Source organism: Callospermophilus lateralis, chromosome 10 (genome assembly GCF_048772815.1).
Source record: "Callospermophilus lateralis isolate mCalLat2 chromosome 10, mCalLat2.hap1, whole genome shotgun sequence".
Classification (NCBI taxonomy): Eukaryota; Metazoa; Chordata; class Mammalia; order Rodentia; family Sciuridae; genus Callospermophilus; species Callospermophilus lateralis.
Window position 1 is genome coordinate 112,737,522 of NC_135314.1, and position 26,424 is coordinate 112,763,945.

At 35.8% G+C, this 26,424-nt stretch overlaps 1 protein-coding gene across 5 annotated transcripts in view; it reads left to right on the forward strand.

The window, feature by feature from the left end:
- The window catches only part of Hltf (helicase like transcription factor), a 47,174-nt gene extending 21,377 nt beyond the window's left edge, over nt 1–25,797 (forward strand). Inside the window, exons 13-26 of one of the 5 annotated variants that reach the window (XM_076868053.1) lie at nt 782–871; nt 2,082–2,179; nt 6,133–6,276; nt 7,329–7,467; nt 10,207–10,342; nt 11,811–11,990; nt 14,082–14,206; nt 14,673–14,863; nt 16,248–16,373; nt 16,789–16,901; nt 17,333–17,513; nt 20,965–21,045; nt 23,608–23,779; nt 24,622–25,797. In XM_076868053.1, coding sequence (XP_076724168.1) covers nt 782–871; nt 2,082–2,179; nt 6,133–6,276; nt 7,329–7,467; nt 10,207–10,342; nt 11,811–11,990; nt 14,082–14,206; nt 14,673–14,863; nt 16,248–16,373; nt 16,789–16,901; nt 17,333–17,513; nt 20,965–21,045; nt 23,608–23,760 — 1,757 coding nt within the window. In that variant the 3' untranslated portion in view covers nt 23,761–23,779; nt 24,622–25,797. The remainder of the gene's footprint in view (nt 1–781; nt 872–2,081; nt 2,180–6,132; nt 6,277–7,328; nt 7,468–10,206; nt 10,343–11,810; nt 11,991–14,081; nt 14,207–14,672; nt 14,864–16,247; nt 16,374–16,788; nt 16,902–17,332; nt 17,514–20,964; nt 21,046–23,607; nt 23,780–24,621) is intronic. The other 4 variants (XM_076868054.1, XM_076868056.1, XM_076868055.1 and 1 more) reach the window with 4 other exon arrangements.
- Nucleotides 25,798–26,424: the final 627 nt, after the last annotated feature.

Genomic DNA, 26,424 nt, shown 5'->3' on the forward strand with positions numbered 1-26,424 from the left:
CTTCAATAAGATATTATATTTTTATGTATAAATAGTAATTCACAAAGTTAAGTTGGGAGTACCTTTTTGTTAATATTCCCTTCTTTAAAGGGTGTAAAAATAAAAATAAATAGCTTTATTTCTTTCCTCTATCCTTAAAACATCCCAACCCTGTGTGTGCGCAACCCCAACATGGGGGACAGTTGAACCCCAGAGTTGCCCTATCACTGAGCTACTTTTTCAGTCATTTTTATTTTTTATTTTTGAGACAGTAAGTTTGGTAAGTTCCTGAGACCAGTCTCCTCCAACTTGGGATCCTCTTGCCTCAGCCTCCTAAGATGCTCAGATTGCATATGATGCCACTATGCCTGGCATCTCCAAAACATTGTTTACTTTATTCTTCTTTAATTCGGATCATATTGTTTTCCTACTGAATTAAGAAATTGTATTGCATTTGGAAATAAACCGATCATCATTGAACTGATCTGGAAATTTGGTGGCCTTGTTATTAGGAGTCAAACATCTGTTTCCTTGAAAAACTTTTTTCCACCCCAGAGTGTAGGCCTGCTCCTTCTCTCACCGTTCTTCGAAGCAGTAGTCTTACCATGAGTGGTTGCATCCCTTCTGTGAGCTAGAGAGACACAGTTATTGTCAGAGGTGACAACTTTTGTTATCAGATAGTTTTTTTTTTTTTCAATAATATATGCTTGTAACATGCTTTAAAAATGGGATCTCTTTCCTCTCATAAAGCCCAGGGAAGGTGACACTGTAAAGTATCTGATTGACTGTGGTTTTACATCAGCAGGATCTTCCAAGGTCAAAGAAGATGCAGCCTTTGCATGTGCACTGACTTCACCTAGCCCTGCAACAAAGAAGAAAACTTTGAAAAGGGGTCAGTGAATCTGCTAGTTTTCCAGTTTTTTCTGTTTTTCAATGAAAAATGACAAAAGTTATTAAACCATATTAAATAAGTTTAGAAAATAGAGCAAAGGTAAACCCACATCATGATGTCATTTCCCTCAGTGCTTTTTCCTACTGTGCTTGTTTTACAAAGGCATAAAAAGCACAGGGAGTTCTCTAGTGAAGACACAAGAGTAATTTTATAGTTGTTTTAAAGTGTGATTACTTAATTTGATTTCAGTTGAATTATAATAAACATTTAGTTTTTGTTATGATTAAAATTTGCTTTTTATTGAAGGATATTAGTGATCTTTATTATAATTTTGTATTTTGTAGCTCATTTGAAAACATTGCTTAAGAGTAAGTATTTGAGATGGAAAGAGATTGAGCTAAGGATACAAAGATGTGGGGCAGTGTGTGTCTCTGTCCCTTGGTCTCATCTGTTTAATACACTGGCATTTCAACAAATGAGTCTTATTTCTGTGCTTCCATCAACTGCTATTAGGACTTTGGTGTCCAGCCCAGTGTCCCTGAATATGTGCTCAGCTTGCTGTCTTGCTTCACTTAGGTTTCTAAGAGATTCTCACCCAAAAAGCAGTACCCTCCATAACCCTCCCTCTCAGACCTCCTCAAGCCCACAGTTTCTGTCCTCACATCACATTTAATTTTTTCTTCACATTGTCACTGCCTGATGTTACTCTATGTATGTCTGTGGCCCGCTTCCTCCACTGGAGTAAGTCACCTGAGTCATTTTGACCATATCCTGTGGGTGACAGAGAGCTGCCCTTGTGTAATGGGGGGAGGGATGCACAAGTTGTTGTAGCAAAGTAAAGATCACTTGGGGCCAGCTTGGAGTACAAATAGTGCAGGTTTAAGAACCGTGTAGAACCATTGCAAATAGCAGTATAGGCTGTGCACACCTGGCAGTGTCACAGACTGCTGCCTCTGTGTCCTTCCAGGCACATCCTGCTGGCTCTTCTAATAAACATTCTCTGGGGTTTTAGGTTTTTAAAGTGACAAGGTAAAATTTAGTCTCTGTTCCTTCATGGCTACAGACACAAGTTCATCCACTTCATTTTAATTCTACTCAATTTCTCTTCTCATGAGGCAGGTGATTGCCACCTCCTTATTGATATGTATGTCCCTCCACCCCCAAAATAAAATAAAAGTAGTCAAAGGCTTTGTCAATGATTTGTCCTCAGGAGCATCTGCAGTGGAGGGTTCAAAGAAAACTGATGTTGAAGAGAGACCAAGAACAACACTGATTATCTGCCCACTTTCTGTGTTGAGCAACTGGATTGTAAGTCTTCGAAGTCTTCATTTAAAATGTGGTGTAATTTATATTTGTCTTATAAAATGTATTCTGTTAGAAATATGCTTTGTCATCATTTTGTGTTAGGTGAGTTGGGATTATGTTTGCTGAGTTGAAGTAATTTTTATTTGAAGATTTATGCTAAAGAACTTCAGTTGCTAATGTGAGATTTGGTTATATTTTTTGCCTTTGCCACTTTTGTTCCCTGAATAGAAAGGATACATAATTTAATATTCCACCATGTTTACCAACTGACTATCAGAACTTCTTTTTCTGATAATTACATGCATAGTTACTTATAACAGCCCCTTTCTGCTTTGATTGTTCTTAAGCTCTTTTTATAGATTTTTCTATTTAATCCTCACAGTTATTATTTTCACTTATCAGGTGACCAAATTGAAACATAGAGGTTAAGTAGCTTGAGTAACATCACCCAAGAAACACATGATGGAACTTGGGTGCTGTGTCCAATACTTGGACTCCTGAGCCTGTGCTTTCAAGGTTACTCACCAGAGGAGTTTGTCCCCCCACCAGCCCACCCAACAGATTGCTTTTCTTTTCCAAAACATAACATGGGAAGTGCTGCTTGCTTCCTGTCCAGTTTGCACTTAAGACCTCACATTGTAATGAAATAGTCTTTTGAAAGCACTGTGGGTGTCCCCTATATATGAACCTGCATTCTTGCTGCCTCTGAGGTTATCAGTTCTCTGTCTTTGCTCCTTTTATCTGAGAGAAGGAAGTCTCTCACCTCTTTTTAAGACCAGTACTTCAGTGTCTACATTGTTTTCCGTCTTTTCTGCCTTTGCCTTTTCTCCTCTTCCCCCTCTGTTGATAATCCGCTCTCTTCCCACTGGTGTCCGTGCAGCGTACTAGGGCTGCTTCATCCTACTCCACTGTCCTCTTGTCAGACCTCACCTCTGCTGGTGCTCCTCTGCTCGCCTTCACTGCCGTGCTGCAGGTTCGTCCTGCTGGGGGCTTTCACTTACTCTTCATTGTTGTCATAGGGCTTTTACCACCAGTGGTCAGAATTGCATTGGGAAAGATAGTGATCGTCTAGTGTCTGTTCTTGGCTTTTTCTTCTTGGCCTGGTGTTGACTGAAAGGATTTCTCCTTCACTTTATGGGCTTGCCTGCTGTGGCAGGGCTTTTCTGTTTAAGTTTTGGCTTATTTGTTTTTTTAAAAAAAGGAAATACCCCTTATCTCAGTGCATCCATTTTTCCTCTTAGGACTAGATAGTTTTGACTGAATGGATTTCTCCTTCACTTTATGGGCTTGCCTGCTGTGGCAGGGCTTTTCTGTTTAAGTTTTTGACTTATTTGTTTTTTAAAAAAGGAAATACCTCTTATCTCAGTGCATCCATTTTTCCTCTTAGGACTAGATAGTTTTAGTGATCTATTCCTCTTTTTTGCTCTAATAAAACTTTCTTTTGATGTGTGATTTCTCCTGGGAAGGCTAGTACACGCACATTTGAATGGCTGTTATAGGGTGAGGCATAGCAGTATTAATGGAAGCATAAACAATATAATTATGATTCCTTAAAGGCGTGTATATAGGGATGTATTTTAAAACTGGGTTATCAGCATTTCTTTTTATTTTTTTAATTATTTATTTTGGCAGGGGGCACTGGGGATTGAACTCAGGGGCACTCAACTGCGGAGCCACATCCCCAGCCCTATTTTGTATTTTATTTACAGACAGCGTCTTTCTGAGTTGCTTATTGCCTCTACGTTTCTGAGGCTGGCCTTGAACTCGTGATCCCCCTGCCTCAGCCTCCTGAGCTGCTAGGATTGCAGGCGTGCACCACTCACAGCATCAGTATTTCTTTATAATTTTATATTTGGAAACCAAAGTTAGAGTAATATAAACATAGTAAATGAAACTTCCCAAGTCTTTCCTACTGAGATTATGTGAAAATTGAAAGGAATGAGGGATGGTTGGGCATATAGGGGTTCAAGGTAAAGAGTTAGAATTTTTTAGTCTCTCAGCAAGCTGCTCGCTGTCTCCCAAGTGAGTGACATAATGTTCTAAAGAACATGGAAACTCATCTTACTTTCCCTCCACCCCAAATAAGGAAAATAATCCAGTTAAAGGATTAAGGCCTGGGAACAGTCCATCTTCTATCACATATAATTCTGGATATTTAGACATGTTGTTTAATATTTTAGTACCTTTTTCTTTTCTGTGACCACCTGACAAGAACAACTTAGACAAGGGAACGTTTATTTGGGGCTCATGTTTTTAGAGATCTGTCTGTAGATGGCTGAGTCCATTGCTCTGGGCTTGATGTGAGACAGCACATCACTGGGAAGGTCTGAACAGAGGAAAGCTGTCAGCTCATGGTGGGCAAGAAGCAAAGGGATAGGGTGAAGGGACCATAGGGAAGGTGCACCCTTTCAGGGTATACCCTCTGTGTGACCAGCCCCCCTCCAGCCACGCCCCACCTGCCTATGGTTATGACCCATCCATTTAAACTAACACAGGCTGATTACCTCTGAGTATTCCTGCATTAGCAGGAGCTTTTGGGAGATACCTCATATCTAAACCATAACACTTGCCATTTTCTGTATTCATATGGAACCCAGCACAGTATCCAGAAACAGAGTAATGGTAGTTTTTTCTTCAGGAAAGTTGATTTTTTTCTATTCTCAATCTAATTCTTTCAGAAATACACTGTGCTGTTTTATTGCCACCATCTGACTTAGGTTGCTTATATAGAATTTTTTCTCAGTACTAGATTTCTTCTCCACCAAATTTCTTGAAAATTCTCTCTATATTTTTACCTTTATCATTTCATATTTCCTGTTTACTTCTTTGCATTTTCCCTGATCTGTTTCATGTTGCAGGCCCTCTTCAGCCCACAGTTGTCTGGGGTTTACTCCCACCTTTTCTGGAAAGTTTTGGGAGAGCTTCTTTGACCTCCTTATGGAGACCACTGAGCTTGTTTTTGTTCTTCTGCCTTTCTTTGTGTGTCTTATTTTGTAACCCATCTCAAAACCTTTTTATAAATAGGATGAACATAATTTACAAATTAAAAGTCATCATTGAAGTTTAATATTCTTTGGCTCTCACGAGTGTCTTGTTACCTAACTTTCTAACCAGTTTCTTTGCCTTTGTTCTGGGTCCTGTTAAGTTCCTGTTAAGTTTTTCTTCTTTCCTTTAAAGCGTGGTATTTTTTTAAAAATTATGAGGCATTTTAATGAGATCTGCATTTACTCAGAAAGCTTTAATAATCACCAAGAGTCTGACACATTCGCATTACTTTTTCTTTGATGCAGTATGCCCTTCCTCCCAATAAAAGTGTGAGCGCACTCTGCATAGTGAGTGATAGGCGCTGTCCCTGACCACCTTCTATTTTTGTTGTACATCCTAATCCTAAATTTTTTTTTCCTCAAAATTTTCCAGGTCAGTTGTTTTCATGATTTATAAAAACAAAACAAAAAAACAAGACAGGGACAGTTTGTTATTTTTCCCCTTTTCAGCTGCACCATTGTTGTGGTTGATATTTGGCAAATAGCAGGCCTAGTAAATTGAAGGAAAGAACGGGTACTGTGCTTGAATCTTGCCCTACATCTTTGGAAATATTAGTTGCTGGTTTATTATGTTTAATTTTGATATTAGGAGTCTCCTAATTCATTGAAAAATATTTTTATTAAAACATTAAATTTTCAAAATGCTAATTTCTGTTTGAAAGAACTTGATAACTTTTTTCTCTTTAAAATGGAATGGCTTTTTATTATATTGGTAGGTCCAGGATTACTGTATGTGTCAGTTTTTCTGACAGTGTAATAATAATTAATAGTTATCATGATTATCTTGTTAGTTTAGATTACAAAAAAATTTATTTTATGTAGTTGTGGTAGCTTGATTTGTGACACTATTGCCAGGACTGTATTTCTTATGTACATAATACATTATTAAAAATATTTCTAATTTTTTTCTAGGACCAGTTTGGGCAACATATAAAATCAGAGGTGCACTTGAATTTTTATGTTTATTATGGTTCTGATCGTATTAGAGACCCAGCCTTGCTTTCAAAACAGGATATTGTTTTGACTACCTACAACATTTTAACTCATGACTATGGAGTAAGTGTGCTGATATTTAGAGATTTAAGATTGAATTTAAGGACTGTTATCATTCTTCAGGTTTCTGAAGTGTTCTAAAATTCAAACTGTGTACTCTTTTATTCTAATACTTAATATGTAGAGAATAGTAGGATTTTTAAAAAACTTGGTTAAAAAAGGAAGGATTGTATTTTGTTTAGATACTAATTTAGAAATGTTTTCCATTTAGAATGTTTTTAGTTAAAATTTAACTTTGGATTTGTAACAAGTATATATAGCAGTTTATAAATGAAAATTTTTTTTTATTCTGAAAAATTGTTTTCTGTTGTAATGATTTGATTAATATTTTGGTTTAAAAAATAGCTTTTCTGCAGCTGCAGTTAATAAGTTTCCCAGTTCTTTTAGGAATCTAGTTTTTTTTTTAAACATATATAATTCAAATTGTTCAGTTAAAACATTTTTTAAAATACCTTTTAGTCACAATTTCAGTCTTCTCATGAAAATAGAAGAGAGACCAATAGAATAGAGGAAGGAGATGGGAAGAGGAGAGGAAAGGTATTGGGGAGTAAAATCGACCAAATTATATTATTAAATTGTGCACAAGTGCAAATATGTAACAATGAATTCCACTGTTATGTATAATTATTATGCACCAATAAGTAGTACTAAAAAAAAATGGAGGAAAATAATTTCAGACTTTGGGTAAGAAAAGAAATCAAGGTTGTTACATTGAAAGAATTCTTATAACTGGCAGTTGTTTATCATCATTGTAAATCTGATGCAGAGTAGTTCAGGGTATCCTACAGTTTCATTCTTTAGCGAGCTAGACTAGACTTGGGTTTGAAGGCAGGTTCTTCTGCTTCCTAATGGTGGTTCTTTGGACAGCAAACTTGGCACCTTGGGCTTCAGTGTTCTTACCTCTGATAATGCTCAGCTTGTTAGTGTTCAGTACTTTAACGGGCATAGTTCTTGAATTAAAAGCAGTGTTGATGTTAAAGAAAAAGAGCAAATATTATTAAGCAAATTATGTCCTGTTCCTGTGTTTTTCAACTGTCATGACACACTTCTTTCAGACTAAAGGGGACAGTCCATTACATAGCATAAGATGGCTAAGAGTGATCCTGGATGAAGGCCATGCCATTCGAAATCCAAATGCTCAGCAGACAAAAGCTGCACTCGATTTAGAAGCAGAAAGGAGATGGGTATTGACAGGTAATTATGACATAAAAATTATTTTTACCTTACACTGTTTTGATTTCTTTTTAAAATTTACCTATAAGTATTAAAATATTTATGGGGTACCATGTGGCTTTTCAAGATATGTACACATTGTGTCATTATTCAGGGTAAGCCTAACTATCTCCTTAATTGTTTATCTTTCTTTGGGTGAAAACAAAGTCCTTTCTTTTGGCTCTTTTGAAGTGTGTTGATATTGTCTGTAGCCACCTACTTCTTCTAGCTGTACCTTAGTACCCACTGAGGAAGCTTTTACTACTCCCTCCCTGCTCCTCTCCTCAGCCTCTGGTCACACTTCTGTGAGATGACTCTGTATTCCATGCTGCTTTCCATGTTCCATGATGACTGGATTAATTTGCATTCCCACTGACAGTGCACAAGGGCTCTCTTTTCCTCATGTCTTTGCCAGGAATTGTCTTTTGTCTTTTGATAAGTCATTCTGAATGGAGTGAGGCAATGACTCATTGTGGATTTGACTTGCATTTCTTTTATGAGTAGTAATGTTGAGCATCATTTTCATATACCTGTTGGCTATTTCTGTATCTTCTTTTGGGAAATGTCTACTTAGATGTATTGATCATTTAAAAACAATTTTTTTTTTTTTGCTATTAATTTCCAGAGTTCCTTATATATTTTGGACGGCAACCCCCGTCACATACATAGTTGGCAGATAATTTTTCCATTCTGTAGGTCGCCTCTTCACTGACGATTGTTTCCTTTGTTGTGTGAAGCTTCTTACCTTCATGTAATTCCATTTGTCTATTTTTAATAGATGTTTAATAAATGTTGTTTCCTGCATTTTGGGGATATTTTGGGATCTTATCAAAAAAAGAAAGAAGAATATTTGCTCATTCCAGTGTTCTAAAACATTTTACCTGTTTTCTTCTAGTAGTTTTGGGTCTTGCCTGTAGTCTTTAATCCATTTCAAGTTGATTTTTGAAACTGATGTGATATAGGGGTCTAGTCTAGTTTCATTCTTCTGCATAGAGATACCCAAATTTCTCTGCACTGTTTATTGAAAAGGTCCTTTTCTTGTACCTGGTCTTAGCACCTTTGTTGATAATTATGTGGATAGACTTGTAGGTTTACTTCCACGCTCTCTGTTCTGTTCCATTGGCCTGTGTATCTGTTTTTATGCCAGTGTGATGCTATTTTGATTCTCACAGACTTTCAGTTGATGGTTGAAGTCAGGTAATATAGTGCTTCTGCTCTATTCTTTTTACTCAAGATTGCTTTGGCTGTTCCAGAGTTTGAGATTCCTTGTGAATTTTTTTTTCTTTTTTTTTTCTTTTTTGGAACTGAGGATTGAACTCGGGGGCAATCAACCACTGAGCCACATCCCCACCCCTATTTTGTGTTTTATTTAGAGACAGGGTCTCACTGAGTTGCTTAGTACCTCACCATTACCGAGGCTGACTTTGAACTTGCGATCCTCCTGCCTCAGCACTGAATCTGTAAATCGCTGTGAGTGCTACAGACATTTTCTCAGTATTGATTTTTCCAATCTGTGACAGGATGTTTTCACTTTATTTTTGCGTTCTCTTCAATTTTATCACTGTTTCCTAGATCTCCTTGTAGACATCTTTTGCCTCTTTGGTTATATTTATTCCTAGGTCGCTTGGTTGGTTATAGCTGTTGTAAATGGGGTTTCCTTCATTTTTTTTTCATATAATTTGCTAGTGCCATATTGAAATGATACTAATGATTTTGTATCCTGCAACTTTGCCAAATTTGTTTTGTTTTTTGAGCCAGAGGAGTTTTTTTTTTTTTTTTTTTTTTTTTTTTTAACATATAAAACCATATTCTCTGTTAACAGTGACACTTTTAACTCTTTTCCAATTTGGATGCACTTGTTACTCCAGTTAACACCTATGTGAAAGTGGTAAAAGTGGGAATCTTGTGTTAAATTAAAAAAAATAATAATAATTTTGGGGACCATGATGTAAGTGGTAGGTAGAATGCTCATCTAAAATAGAAGGCCTTAGGTTTGATCCTCCATACTGCAAATGAAAGAAAAAAAAAAAAACAACTTTTTAACTATTAAGTTGGTGATATAACATTGTAATTGACTAAAAAGTGTATTCTAAAATTAATGATAGAAACAATTTAATCAAGTGTTTTGACTTGTTCTTCATAATTGCTCATGATATAACACCCTTGGGGTCATAGTTTATTTATGGAACCTACTTATTCTTGAACCTCAGGGAAGAATAGACACTCCAATCCTATAATCAGAATCTTGACTTTCCTATTGTCCATCTTAGAGCCTGTTTGCTATTCATGATACCTTTACTGGAAGATGGGAAAGGGAATATAAATTTATATTAGTTGCTTATTTTTCTTGCTGGTGCTACTTATTTTAAAACCAAATAAGCTAGGTATGCAATGAAGAGAAAGTGGAGTTTACTGAATTTTTCTGTTCCCCTTATGTTGACAAGTGACAGCTAAAAATTAGAGTAAAATTATATTTTGAGATGTGTACATGTGTAACAAAAGACTGCAGGCACAGCTGTTAGTGGTGTGCCTCATCCAGAGTGTTTGTTTTCACCTGTTTCATCTGGTTGTACAGGACAGATGTTCTTAAGCATCAATAGGGACTGGGGGTATGATCCAGTGGTAAGAGTGGTTGCCTGGCACGTATGAAGTCCCAGGTTTGATTCTAGAACTATCAAAAAAGAAAAAGGAGGAGTTATAACAATTTCCTTTTATTTTTAGGAACTCCTATCCAGAATTCTTTGAAGGACTTGTGGTCTCTTCTGTCCTTTTTAAAACTTAAACCATTTATTGATAGAGAATGGTGGCATAGAACAATACAGCGTCCCGTCACTATGGGAGATGAAGGAGGACTTAGGTAAGTCTCTTCATAACAGCTGATATGTGTTAGTGACAGACAGTGGAACCATTTCCATTATTCTTTTTATTTGACTCTTGACTTCCCTTTCTAAAAAGTGTATACATTGTATCCCTTTGACTCTTAGAACATAGTGACTTTTATTTGGGGAGACAAAAGATTTCTAATCACCAATAATTGCTTTTTTTCTCTTTTAGCCAAACTGAAGGGAAAGGCAGGGCTTTGTGCTCTGTGTGTTGCTTTTAGCCACTGGAGCCCCCACTAACAGATTCAACAGTGATAGGAAAAATAGTATCCTTCAGGATCCTATAAGCATTAAATTGTCATAATTCATATAGTTTTGTACATGATTGTTGATGATGTGATTCAGTGACCTCAACAAGTTTTTTTATGAGAGGACGTTTCTCATAGTTGTTTCTGATAAAAGTTGAACACATAAATGAAAACTCAGCTTGGTGGCAGCCATTTGCCATTTGCTAGGATAATGTGCTTCAAGTTTTTTATCTTAGAGCAGTGATTTTTAAACTGAGGATTTGGGACCATTAGTGGGTTACAAAATTGTTATAAAGGTTGTAGTCAGTATTGAAAAGAAAATGAAACAGTAGAAGAGAAAATAAAAGTTCAAAGTTTATCATACATGGTAAATATTGCTTTGAGAAATATATTTGTTTGTGTATGTTCTCCAGGTGCAGTAAAATGTGTTTCTTACCATGTGTTAGAGTGAAAAAGATTCAGAAGCCATTAACTTAGTTGGCAGAACTGACCACTTGAATCAGCTATTTAAATTCGAGTTAAGGAATTGTTTTTGTATTTCACTGTTGGGGAAGTGTACATCAGTTCTTAAAGAGGTGGTGTGCCTCCTTTAATTCTGATGCTGAGAGAGAGCTGTAAAGATTGTGGAACTAAGAAGGTGTTTCTCCCCTGAATTTTCACATCATGTTTTTATTTTGGGGACACTTGTTATTTATAAAAATCACTTTAGATTTTCATATAACATTGTTGATTTTCATATTATAGAAAATAGGATTTTTTTAACTTATTAAGTAAAAAATGTTTATTTTGACTCACAGAAAGTTGGCTCTTACCCATATTTGTATTCTTGCAACATTAAATGAAGCATCTTGTGATTATAACATAAGAATCTGAGTCTTGACTGTTGATGATGTAGTTGACAAGACAATTGAGAATTAATGACTGGAACAAAAATGGAGAGAAGAGCTTAAGAAAAGACAGGATTTAAGAAGGTTAAACTGATTGGTATTTAGTTGAAAAAGTTTCAGTGCATTTGTTGTAATAATTTTTTGCTTGTAGAATAGTTCTGTGATTATCCAATTGGATAAGACCTCAAATAAGGATTAAAAAAAAAACTTTACTAAGGTTATAAAATAGTAATAAGTTAACTTTTTCTTTCTTGCTATGTAGAAATAAAAAGTTTTTTTTTAATTATTTTTTTTTTAATTTTGACTAGACGTTTACAGTCCCTAATTAAAAATATCACACTTAGAAGAACAAAGACAAGCAAAATTAAAGGAAAGCCTGTTTTGGAGTTACCAGAACGTAAAGTATTTATTCAGCACATTACACTTTCAGATGAAGAGAGAAAAATTTACCAATCTGTGAAAAATGAAGGCAAAGCTACTATTGGAAGGTACGGAGAAAGAGCTGTGTTCAAATTTTTGTTTCTTTGTTTCCCACTAACTGAATCATGTTTCATTTTTTGTTGTTGTTATTTTAATATATGTTAGCAGTAAAGTTGCAAATTTATTGAAAGATAATTTTCTTCTGTGGTCTATAGGATTTTTTTTTGTTTAAAAATTAATAGTTGAAGTGAATGACATAATAGTGTATTTAACCAGGTAACTAATTCCTTTAGGCTGGAAAAAATTTAGAGTCTACATAAAATCATAAGTTTTGAATTGCTTGTCAGAAGACCTTGCTTGCTTCTATTTTTGACTGTGTCATGGGAGTACATAAAAACCATTTGGAAGAGGGTGGATGCATGGCTAGAGAAAGAGATAGTTAAACTTATTAAGGACCAAAACTAAAAGGAGGATGTGCACATTTAAATGAATTAAGATTTTAAAAAGTTACTGCAGATTGGTTAAAGATAAAAGTATGAAGAAAGAAAAGAAAGTTATAGTACAAGAAAGAGGGAGTGATCAGTGGTGTCACATGGTGTGAGAACTCAGAAAGGGCCATTAATCTTGTGATCAGGAGTTACCAGGGTAAACTCTCAGATGAGGAAGTAGATTACAAAGAAATGGAGACTGCAGAGATGGACTGGATTCCACTAAGGTTATCTTTAAAAGGAAGAAAAAAATGAGACTGGTATTTAGGGTTGTTGCTTGATTGTTAGTTCAGCTTTTAATGGGTTTGGGTAACTGCCTTTTTTGGCGGGGAGGGTGGTACTGGGGATTGAACTCAGTGCCACTGGCTACTGAGCCACATCCCCAGCTGTGTTTTGTATTTTATTGAGAGACAGGGTCTCACTGAGTTGCTTAGCACCTTGCTTTTTGCTTTGAAATTGTGATCTTCCTGCCTCTGCCTCCTGAGCTGCTGGGATGGGTAACTGCTTCTAAGGGGAAGAGAATGTATGTGTACTACAGAGGAGAATTCTCCAGAGGACAATACAGCAGGTATGTAGAAGAAGTGAAGCCCAGTGGGAGCAAATACTATCCAGAGTCAGGCAGTGGCCTGTGAGGCTGGCCATCTCCACAGGAAGGTCTGCTGACTTTGCAGCTATCTTTAAAAGGTACAGTGTTGGGAGTGACAGGGTGCTGTCTGTAGGGTGGATAGAGAAATTGGTCAACAGGACTTATCAACAAAAGGAATAAAATGTGGGAATCTGAGAGTGGGAACTGAGACTGACTGCAGCGGATGAGGAACTGGTTGGAATGGAGTCTGGTCTAGCAGAAGCATGTGTGATGTGCGTGCTACTAGGGCCTAGAGTGAGCAGGACTGCACAAGTGGGGCATCCACCCAGCACGAGAACTGCAGGAAGGTCAGGCCCATTGCGGCTTTGGTAGAAGCCAGGTCTTTTTTTTCAGAGCACTTTGTCGTTGCCTTAGGATTCTTTTTTAAGGAAGAAGAGATTTATTGAGTGACATGAAGTCATGGCGGTATCCTTGGTCATAATTCTTGTTTGTTCTATGGCAGTGTTTCTCTGGTGACTTTCCTTTTGCTGCCTTCCTTGCTCTGTGCTAATTATTACTTAGCATTCAAGTATCTTGAATTCTTACTGAACTAGTATTTGCTAGTCCAGGTTCATGTTAGGTTCATACCCGTGTGCCAGAACAGCAGGAAATATCTCAGTTTACTTTTGGGATATACATCTGTTCTAGGTTCTTTGTTGGTGCACACATAACAGATTCAAGGCCCCAGAGCTGTGAGGTGTGGAGGACTGGGCCTGCCTGTGTCGACTGCGTTTCTGCGCTTCCTCGTGCAGCTTGCCTGCCTTTTTTGGTATAAATGGGTGCAGAGAAGCTCAGGGCACCAGGTGTGCACCCTGAGTCTGTGCCATCTCTTAAAGGATTGTGGTTTGGTGGGTCATATCCCTCAACATCTTGTCCAGCTTTTCCTACAGCTAGCAGCCATTGCTCATCTGTAGTGCTCTGTGGTTAACCAATCTCTCTTGGTATCATTAAATTAAAGTATGCTTTTCTGGCTTTTGTTCTTGTTTTGAAGTGATTTCCAGAGAAGTTGTTTAGAGGATCTCACTCATAACACGTTTCTGTTTCAGGTACTTTAATGAAGGAACTGTCCTTGCACACTATGCAGATGTCCTGGGTCTTCTGCTTAGACTGCGGCAGATTTGTTGTCACACTCACCTTCTTACAAATGCAGTGTCTTCCAGTGGCTCCTCAGGTAAGAAGTATGTTGGAGGTGTGCCATTGTATTTGTTAGAATTTAATTTAATCGGAATGAGAAGTTCTTTATGTGGCTTAAATTTGGTTTATTGTTTCATTTTGCCCTGTAAACATTGTTTATTAAAGGGCTTAGTGTACTCAGGGAAAGTACTCAGGAACTTTTTACCAGAGAAAGGGAATTATAAGGTTCTTGCAGGATTTCTAGTGGTAGACACCCTTAGATGAAAGGTTCAAGTTGGATCTTTTAGTCTGCTAGTGTAATCAGATCAAGCTGTAATGATGCTTCTATAGGAGATTATTTTGTCTTCTGACTTTTTCTTAAAATTTCAAATTTAAACCAGCTTTTGCCATGTCAAGAACAGATGAAAAGACTACCTATGTTTGCAAACAGAACTTTGCCTTATGTAAGGTAGATTAACTTGTCTAGTCATGTTATAAATCTTGCTCTGAAATTAATTTTTCAGCCTTTTCTCTAGGAAATGATACACCTGAAGAATTGAGAAAGAAGTTAATAAGGAAGATGAAGTTAATTCTGAGCTCAGGTTCAGATGAAGAATGTGCAATTTGCTTGGATTCTTTAACAGTTCCTGTGATAACACATTGTGCACATGTGTTTTGTAAACCTTGTATTTGTCAGGTCATTCAGAATGAGCAGGTAAGTATTTTGTTCAGTATAGGATTACTGTTGCATGGAGTGGTGGGCTTTTCTTTAGTGTAATGGAAACCCAGTTCCAAGGAAACAGAAGTTTTGGCTTATATTTAATAATGACCTTTTCGATGATTAATTATTTCAGTATCTTCATAGATGATTTATTTCTCATTGTTATTCCCTTTTAACTATTTTATATATATATATATATATATATTTTTTTTTTTTTTTTTTGAGGCACTTTTTTACAGACAGTAATCCTAGTTCTGTGTACTGTTTAGATCATTGCTGATAAATATACTGATGAGGAAAGGCTGAAAGATAATTTCCATTTTATAGCAGCCATATTATTTGTGAAAAAAACATGAAATTTATTTTAGTAATACACTTTAATCCAGCATATCTAAAATAAAAATGTGATCTATTACATTATTTTTAACTAGATGTTCAAATTTTGGTGGTATTGTATACACCTATCACCTCAATTTGGCTCATTTAAAAAGCTTAATTGACACATGTGGTTATTTGCCATCATATTGGGTAATGTAGATCTAAATACTTCTGTGTGGTAAATTTTTTTGAGGTAGAATAATCTTTTTAAGCAGTCCTGCAGCTAGTGCAGATTTTCTTTAACATTTTGATTCAACATGTAGAATACATTTAGAAAAAAAGTGGATAAATTACAGTTGTACAGTTAGAGAATTATAATTATCATAAGGTAAACATATCCATGTATCTCCTCCCAATCCTTTGCCGTCTTCCTTCTCCCAAGAGGTAACACTAGCATACTGATTTCTAAGAGTTTCAGTTTATTGCAGTAGTGTTTGTATTTAGTTATTTAAGATATAATCTAATTTTATTAGCAGGTCTTAGTATAACAGACAACAGATGTTACTTTGAACAAACCTGATAGAGGTTGGCAGATCTGGACAGCTGTATAAGGTGTCATAAGAATTGCCTGCAAATTATGTGGTATTTAGGATTTCAAGCTCTTGCTGCTAGTCAAGACCACATACTTTTTTTTTTTTTTTAATGATTATTTTTTAGTTGTAGATGGACAGATACTTTACCTTGTTGATTTATTTCTATGTGGTGCTGAGGATTGAGCCCAGAGCCTCATACATGTGAGGCGAGTGCTCTGCCGCTGAGCCCCAGCCCAGCCCTAGCCACACACTCTCGCTGTCCTCTTTCTTCATCCCATGCCATGAGTCCTTCCATCTGTACATGCTGGCTGGAGCTCAGCATGTACAGATCTACCTTAGGTGACTGAATCTGGCTCAATAAAGTGCTGGCCACAAGAGATACAGAGTCTGTCATCTATTAAAATGTTTAGGCAAATTTATATTTCTTTTCCTCTAACCAGTGTGGCTCTTATTTTGTTCTTAAACAGCCACATGCTAAATGCCCTTTATGCAGAAATGATATACATGGAGACAATTTATTAGAATGTCCTCCAGAAGAATTGGCATGTGACAGTGAGAAAAAGTCCAATATGGAATGGACATCCAGTTCAAAGGTAAAGTACACGTGTACAGATATTTGAGTATTTTTTATATAAGAGAATACACATCATGTAACAAACAGTCATTCTACTTTTAATCATGTCTTTTGAATTTCCTTTTTCTGGCTACTGATTTTTTGCTTACTTTATGTGGTGAATTTCAGAGGAGAGAGAAAGGGTTTCAGTTTATTGTAGTGTTCTTTTAGTTTTTTCAAAAAATTTAGTTTCATTTTGCCTTTTAGTTAAGTAACATGGCAGGACCTTTTTTGGACAACATTTTGGAATTTGATCAGTGCATATTATATGTATGTACAGAAATAAACTGAATCCTATTAATATGTACAATCACGGGATAAAAATTTTAAGAATGTGGGGTTTATTTTGCCATTTAAAAGTGGAATCTAATGGGTATCTTAATTTTTTTTTTCAGATTAATGCTCTAATGCATGCTTTGATTGACTTAAGAAAGAAGAATCCAAACATAAAAAGTTTAGTTGTTTCTCAGTTTACAACGTTCCTGTCTCTAATAGAAACACCACTTAAGTGAGTTCAGTGTTTTTCACTTTGACTCAAAGGATTTAATATACTTTTATTGATTTGAATCAAAGAAAAATATCTGATTAATGTTTTGCCAGTTTTAGTCATTTTATCTGTCAGAAGTGATGTTCAGAGTCACAAAAAAAACTGTTTTGTGGCAGCATAGGATTCAAAAGATCATATCCCTAATTTATTAAAATCGCAGTGACTGGCATATTAGTAGTTCCTCCGTAGTGTTTGTTAAGGTAAGTTAGGGTTGGGGATGCAGCTCAGTGGGAGGGCACTTGCCTAGCATGTGCAAGGCCTTGGGTTGGATCCCCAGTACTGCAAGAATAAGTAGACACATATATACATTAGTGAAAGAATTGATTGATTTACTATTTAACTTTTTTTTTTTTAAATAAAGTAAGAGTTACTTCTCTCCTTGTCCCTATTAGAGCCTCTGGATTTGTGTTCACTCGTCTGGATGGTTCCATGGCCCAGAAGAAAAGAGCTGAGTCCATTCAGTGTTTCCAGAACACTGAAGCAGGCTCTCCAACTATCATGCTGCTGTCCTTAAAAGCAGGGGGAGTTGGTTTGAATCTTTGTGCAGCTTCTCGGGTATTTTTAATGGATCCAGTGAGTAGTTTTATAGGCTTTTCAAAAGACAAACTCTTTTGCAGTTACTTCATATTTATTATTATGAAGATTTTGAGGCAGACTTTAGAAATAGATAATAGCTTAGTAAATATGTATATTGGGGGCTTTCTCTTAAGGGATTTACATATGTTAACTAAAATCCCCATGACATTCTTATGAGGGAAATAACATCCTTATTTTATAGATGAGGGAACTGAAGGAGAGAAGTAAACTGCCCAGCTTCACACAGCTAACAGTAGGGAACGCCAGAGTCACAGTGTGTGTTCTTAAGTACTGTTATGTGGTACTATTCTGCTTCTCTTCTGTGTGCAGAATAAATACCTACTAACTGAACACGTAAGCGGTCCATTCAGCCCGTGAGAGATGAGGCCCTGCTTAGTGTCAAGGTGTGGTACAGGCAATGGGAGTCTGATGCCTGTTACGTGATAGTGATCTTAAAGCTTTAGTATGGCTAAGAATTAGTCCAACTGCAGTTTAAGACCTCTGTCCTCAGATTGAAGAGGTCTTGGGTAAGACTCAGGAATCTGCATTCTTAACATTGATCACAGGTAACTCAGGTGGTTGGGGATCACAATTGGAGAAATAACTAATGGAGTGTTTGCAGAAAGTTTTATCGCCTAATGTTGTGCGGTCACTTGTGAATGTACATTTCGGACCTAGAGGTGGAAGGAAGCTAAAGTCTGAGTGCCGGGCTGAGGTGGTGTCCACACAGTAGCACATTCTGAACACACACGGGGATGAACTGATGTGACCCTGGTTTGTGCTGGGTGCTGTGTGGGCTGCAGACGGCCCTGTGCTATGTGTTGTGAGATGCAGAACTGCAGACTCACTGTGTGTATGAACCTTACACTTCTTTTTTTCTGGTGAGGTTTTAGTTGATTCATGTACCTGTGTACCAAAGCTTTTTTCCTCTTCTTTTCCCTCAACTGAGTGTGACCTTCACAGTAAGATTCCAGGTAGTTGTATGTAGGCTTTCATAGGCACATATCGTGGCTGGCAGAGGTTTGTATTTGCCTTAGTGCTTTAGAGTGAAGTTTTAAATCTTAAAAGAGTTTTATGGTTATTATTTAGACCTCTTCAATCTGAGGACAGAGGTTTTAAATTGCATTTGGACTAATTCTTAGCCATACTAAAGCTTCGACAGGCCCAGTGGCACATATATGCCTGTAATCCCAGCAGCTTGGGAGGTTGAGGCAGGAGAATTATGAATTCAAAGCCAGCCTCAGCTGCTTTGTGAGACCCTGTCACAAAGTAAAATATAAAAAAGGATGGGATGTAGCTCAGTGGTTAAGTGCCCCTCGGTTCAACCCTTGGTATCAAAAAAGTCACCATAACTATAGATTGTTCGATATTAATGCAGTGTTTATGCAAAAACCTTAATTTTCTAGAACAAATTCCCAAATTATTTTGTCTTATTTATATAATCTTAGTACTAGATAAGGAAGAGGTTATTAATAGAGTACTTATTATTATAAAGGTTTTTTTGATACCAGTGATTGAACCAAGGAATGCTTAACTACTGAACCACACATCCCTACCCATTTTTATATTTTATTTTGAGACAGGGTCTCACTAAGTTGCTTAGGGGCTGATAACTTGCTGAGGCTAGTTTTGAACTTGTGTGATCCTCCTACCTCAGTCTCCTGAGCTGCTGTGATTATAGGTGTGCACCACTGCACTCTATTATCACTCAATTATTACCAGTTATACTTTTAAAAAACACTCTCTGGCCTATGTGCAGCACATATCTGTAATCTCAGCAACTTGGGAGGCTACAGCAGGAGAATTGCAAGTTTGAGGGCAGCCTGGACAATTTGGTGAGACTCTGTCTCAGAATAAAAAATAAATAGGGTTGGAGGTACAGCTCAGTGGTAAAATGCCCTTGAGTTCAGCTCCCAGTTCAGCAAAAACAAAACAATCAATGACAGACAAATGTTTATAACTTTAAAACAAAAATCAAATCCCAGGAAGACAAAATTCAATTAAAAAATTTGTGAAAATCTTTTACCTTTTCATGCAAACATTGTGTAAGAGGGGTGGTATATAGTGTCCATTATGAGCTTCTGGTGAGACTAATTATTTACTTAATCACTACATGTGGGAATGGGAGCTATCAGTTTGGATTTCTGATAGTCACATTGGATGTATGTTGCCAGCTTATCTTTAGGTTGCTAGATAAAATAGGTGCAACAGCAAGACATTTGACTTGGTGTCTTGGTTGTAACAATTTTAAAATGTGTTTGTGAAATACAAAATATTCAGATAATATCATACCTGTCAGTTCTAGAAAATCATAAGCTAAGTGTGTCCTTAAATTTAACTTCCACACTGAAAAAGAATCCCAAATTCAAATTACAACTCAATAGCAAAACCATCCTCTTCCTCAGATCCCTAGGGAACTTAAAAAAGAAAAGGAATAGTTAGCCTAAGTATAAATCATATTGTAAAACTGTCATCTATATATTCATCTGATATTGTTTTAGTTTTTGGCTGATAATTTGCTGTATAATGTACCTTTCCCCCAAAATACCCTGTTTTCAATTTCTGCAGTCATCCTGGTGATCCTTATCTTGATAATTCGTGATTCTATTTAAAAAATAGTTGACTACTCTCTTTCTAGATTACAGACCTCCATCTTTTTGGATATTCCCTCCATTTCATTACATCATCATTTTCTTCTTCAGCTTAAGCAGTGTTTTTATTACGTTGGTGTTAACCAGAAGTCAAACTGATTTTAGGCAGATATAGAAAACCTTATCAAAAATCTTAAGCAGTTTTTAGGGATCTTTTTTTTTTTTTTGTACTTTTGTTTCCTGAATAGAGGAAAGTAAAAGAACCAAAGACTAGCAGAGGGTGAGAAAACATTTTCATAAATGGGCCCAAGAATTGCATCTATTATAAATTGTCATCTAAGAGAATGTATAAACTTTTATACTCTGACCCACTTTAAAGTGAAAAAATCAGAAATTACTTGATTAATTGGGTGCTGACATCCATGCTAAGCCATGTATTTAGGGTGCAGGTTGAGTACCCTTAATCTGAAACATCTGAAGTTGGACTCTTTTTGAGGACAACACTCAGAAGTTTTGGATTTGAGCATTTTGGATCTCAGAATTTTGGTTCAGGGATGCTCAACCAGTAAAGTCTTTGCAAATATTACCAGATCTGAAATACTAAAATCTGAAACACTTATGGTCGCAGGCATTTCAGCGAAGAGATACTCAGCCAGTATTAGAAGTGGAGTGAGGTGACACAGGAGAATGCCTGCCTCTCAGCAGAGTGATTGGGGAAGTGGACTTTTTTCCTTCAGTACATTTGCAGTGTCAGCATTATGAATTCAGTCAGAAAAAGATGGTGCATGTTGCTGAAATGAAAGGGCTAAGCATAACTCACCCGGCAGCCCAATACTAAAGCCAATCCTATTCTGTAGGCCTGGAATCCTGCTGCCGAGGACCAGTGCTTTGACAGGTGCCACAGACTTGGCCAGAAGCAAGAAGTTATCATAACTAAAGTGAGTTTCTGAATCACCTGTTTTTTAAGACGAGGCGAATGTGTTTGTTTTTTTTTAATTATGCAAGTAATAACATGAATACATTATTGTGATAGAAGTCAAATTATGGAGAGCAAAACTCAGTCTCTTCTCCATGAATTTTTAGGATATGTTGTTCCCTGTATTTACATGCATTTTTTTTTTTTTTTTTAGTATCTATCTCAACTTTTAAAAAATTTACTTCAAAGATAAACAGGATCATACTTTATTATTCTGCAACATATTCTTTTTACTTAAACATTATACTGTGTAAGTCCATTTGGTTCAACACATTTTAGTGTGGTGAAACACAGCACATTTTGACACTTCAGCCATGACTGTACCTGTGCCATTCAGTTGCAGTAAGCACATGCACACCAGGTGGTCATGCAGCTGTCCCCAAAATGCTGCTGTCATCTCAAACTGAAACCCTGCTCCCTTCAAGCCACAGCTCCCCATTTCTCCCTCCTGCCCCACTGGCAACCAGCATTTTACTTTGTCTCTGTGAATTTGATTCCTTTTTAAAACCTGAATATTAAATATTTTTTTAATGTTTATTTTTTAGTTATAAGTGGACACAATATCTTTATTTTATTTGTATATGGTGCTGGGGATCTAACCTAATGCCCCACACATGGTAGGCAAGCACTGTACCTCTGAGCAAACCTAAAACCTGAATATTAAATATTTAGTCCACTTTTTATGATAAAAATAATGCTATGATGAGCACTGTTGTGCATACATTTTTGTGCATATATATGAGTACTTCAGTATAGGTTAAGAAAACTAGAATTCTGGATTTAGAATTTTTATTTGATAGCTGTCAAGTTGTTGTCGAAAGAGACTTTATAATATATGAGACTGGTAGAAATTTTTGCTCATTTATGGTCAAAAAAGTGCCCTTCTGATTTGTATTTACCTAAGACCTTGAACATATTCACATTTCTATTCATTAATAGTTTTTCTGTGGATTGCTTGTTTATATCTTTTGCTAGTTTTCAGTTACAGCATGAATGTAGTCTTACAATATGAAGGACACCTTTGTACATTCTAAGTTATTGGTGATGTATGTTAGAAATGGCTTATCCCAGGCTCTTTCTTGCCTGTCTCTAAACCTTATGATCTTTTTGTCATGAAAAAGCTTTAAATTTTTATGAGTTAAAACCTGTCAGCCTTTTTTATAGTTTCTAGGTTTTAAGATCTTTTTAGAAAAGAAGGTTTTATCTTTAGATTTTAAAAACTATTCTCTACTTATTTCAGACTTTTTGGGAAGATTTGTATTGGGTGACAGTGGGTCTGATTTTTTTCTTTTTCCAAATTAAAAAAAAAAAAACAAAACTTTTGTATGGTCACTTTTCTTTTTTTAAGTCTTTTTTTCCTAATAATATGAAATGCATATGTAGGTGTATATCTAGACCATTTTGTTCCATTGATCTCTTCCTGTTCTCAAGACAATATTAGTTTTATAACATTGTTGGTTTTTTTCAAGTATGTTTTGGTTCCTGAAAGGGTAGAGTGTTCTCATTACCCTTCATTTGAAGAATCACATTGTTTGTTCCTTTTACTACTCTTATACTTAGGGTCAGGATAATAATTTATTTGTTGATAATAATTTACTTACTTTCTTCATTAGCAGTAATGAATGTTTCCCTATAGGAACATAGTTTCTTCATTTATTTAGCTCTTACATATTCCAGTAAAGTTTTATAATACAGCTTCTTTCATTATTGTAGTAACTGGGACTTCTGCACTTGACTTGCTCCTGTTTTTGTTGGAAATACTTTGTTTTATATTAAACGTTTTTGTTAGTAAATTTTTAATAGTTTCCTTAATAAGGTTGAGTATGTCTCTTATTCCTAGACTAAATCAGTTTTTTTTTAAATCAGAAATAAATGTTGAATTTTATCAGATGCTTCTTAAGAGCATCTGTTGAGAAGGTACATGTTTTTTCCCTTCCCTATTTGCTTAATGTTATGAATTAATACTGGATAAAGACTCATTCTTAGCTTTCTAGAAATTTCTCTTGCAACTTTTTTAGGATAAGGTTAAATTCATTTTGCTTTTATTCTAGTTAAGACAGATTTGCTTATATAGTTGTAGGTTGTTTTTTTCCTTCTTTCTCATCTGTTGATAGGGTTGTCAGATGTCACCTGTGTCCCGTGGGCTATAGTCCTCATATGAGACAACCATGCCCAGTGGTACAGGAGAGCAGAGCATAGCTCTAGTGCTCCTGCGTCACATTCTAGGTGTTCTTGTGGCGTATTGAGAAAGAATAAGGAGCTGAACAGTTTTCTAGAAATTATTGCACATTTTCTGAAAGCTGCATAATAAGATTACAAATCCTTTTGTAGTATACCACCATTCTCATGATGTCTGGGAATTTGTTTTTTGTGGGCAGTCTTGTTATCATATTTATCCTTCATGATGAGTCTTGACAGTAGTTCATTTGATGTTCTTAATAGGGGTTATTATTAAAGATTTTAAATATTACGTTAAAAGTACTTAACCAATTTCTTTTTTTTTTTTTTTTTTTTTTTTTTGAAGTTCATTGTGAAGGATTCTGTTGAAGAAAATATGCTGAAAATACAAAACACAAAAAGAGAACTTGCAGCTGGAGCTTTTGGAACAAAAAAATCGAATGCTAATGAAATGAAACAAGCTAAAATTAATGAAATCCGAACTCTAATTGATTTATAATTTTTGGGATTTTAGTAAGGTCAGTTTGATCAGATACTAAGTTTTGAAAATGAGAAACAATACAGAGATTTAGGAATGAGCTCTAGAGTATGTCTTCTAAAAGGGGCCTATTTTATATTAGTAAAGAGGTGTTACTGACACATAATCTCTTATATGAACCTATTTTTAATGATACTTCAAATAGCAATAAGTTCCGTTACATACTGTGGCCTAAAATAATTTTTTGGAAAAAAAGTTACTTTGTTATTCAACTTTTCATAGTATCTATGCTGAGTATTTTCATATATCTTCCAAGTACTCAGCTTTTTCATATTTCCAATAAGGTCAAACCTTTTATACTTTTGACTGGTAAAGACTTATTTTCTATGTTGGACACATTTGGTTATTCACCAGAGCTTCTGGATTGGTGATGCGTGGATCCCCAGTCCTTGTAAATGATTAATATATACATATATACAAACTGAAAGAGATTGATTTTGACTTTGAAAAACCACAATTTGCATTCCAAAACCAAACCTTAATGAGAGACCAAAGTCCAAGTTGTTTGCATTTTTTTTTTTACAGCTTCATTGAGATATAATTCACATGTGACTTGCAATTTTATGTTCATGAAAAAATTAGGGACTATGTTACAATACTATTTTCTCCATTTTTGTCAATTAGTACTACTTCATTGTTTAAATGTAATTTGATACACAGGGTGTAAATACAGTCTGGGGCTGAGAGGGAAGCAGTTTTACCCAATTTGATTTGAATATTTAAATTATGGAATTTAAATAGATATTTCTATAAATAGTACTTTTTATTTATCTAGCCTTTTTTTTTTTTTTTTGGAAATAACTATAAATTTTTATAATTCAGAAGACTACTATATGTGAGAGGCGTGATGTCTGGATGGAAGTTGGGCTGGATGACCTCCAAACTCATCTCAACTATTAAAGACATCTTAATCCTGAATGTAAAAATTTCCTTGTTATGTGTGTTTAAAATCAGAATTTGATTTTGGAACTTAAGTAATTCATCCTTACATTTTTCTTACTTTTTTACATTAATAAGCAAACTCACAGTAGTTGCTACAGAATTCTAGGTGACTCAAGTCATTTAAAATAAATAAACTAGAGGTTGCACAGTCAGGTTTACGCATTCAGTGGTTTTATTTCCTTAAGGGATTTTTTTTTTTCAATCCAAAGAAGAAATTACCATAGTTAAGAGATGCATCATGTTTGATACAGACTTAAGAACACCTACTCTTACTTACAGTGTTAGAGGTGATTTGATTGACAGATGAGAGATGAGAGCAATATGGGGTCACAGGGGACACACCTGAGGTGTGCACCAATACCTGCCGGCTAAGCCCTCCCCTCCCTGTGTCTAGAGTAGCAATGGATCAGCCAGCAAGAATCCCCCCAGTCCCTTTTCTCAGAGGTGAGGCAGAGGACTGACTTCATCAAGACTGAGAGGTTCTGCTGAGACAGTAGTAGAGTAATGACTTGGGTTGGTCTGCTAGGAGTCGAGGGAAGTTCCTTACCTGCTAGCTCTAGCATTACACAAAATCAGGTGGATCAGACTCTGATTAAATGTGGCAGGTGGGTTGTGTGTGCCAGTACTCCAGCAGAATCAAGTATAAATAATTCTTAGTGGGGGGAATCCCCCAGACTGCTCCTCTTGATGGTGAAGGCAGAGACAGCGCGGCTTCACCCGCACAGTGAGGAACTATTTTTTTTTTAAAAACACATTCATAAATGATGTTTGGCAAGTCATTTAAAAATGTTTTTTGTTTTGTTTTGTTTTTGTATAGTTCAATTAAGTGGCGTTAAATTTTAAAAAAAAGAATTTAATTCATCCTAAGAAAATATATAAACCACTGGAATGAAAACTTCACATTATGCTATGCTGTTAATTGTTTTATTATTACATAGAATAATAGCTTTAGAAATATATTGTAAACATTGTATTTCCAATCGTAGTTCCAACTGAAGTTTGTGGTTCAAACTGGATTTTGTTTTAAATTTAAAATTAATAAAAACATCAAAAATTGATTAGCTTACTTGGTGTCATAGTTTTGATGACTATTTTCTCATTGAATAAAATGTCATTAAATCTCATTTATGTGAAGTATTTATATTTATAATTTTGATAGTGCGTAGGAAGTACTGAGAGAGTAATTTATTCCTGTTTCCACCTTTTTAAATTCTGCTCAGTTGAACTGGTTACAATTTTTGTTCAGGCCATGCAAGGGCTAGGGATGTGGTTCAGTGATTAAGTGCCCCTGGGTTCAATCCCTGGTAACCCCCCCCCACCAATATTCTTGTTCCAAAATTAGACTATATCGAATTTAAAATGCCTGATGTAAAACACTGGTCCTGATTAATTCCCTCATCTGAAGAAGAAAAGGAGTTGTGACAATACCTGCATATATACATAGTACTGTAAATTATTGAAGATATTTTGCCCTCAAAACGACAACTCTAGGCTGGAAATAGTTAAATCAAGAAAAGAATGCCATGAATACCTATGAGATTATCCTCAGACTGAAAGTTTTTATGCTGGGGAATGTTGAAGACATGTGGTTTTTTCCTACTTGATTTGCTTGCCAGAGTTCTTTTCACTAGCATTTAGATGAGAGTCATAAACATGAGGGCAGATTTGATGTTTGACTCATGA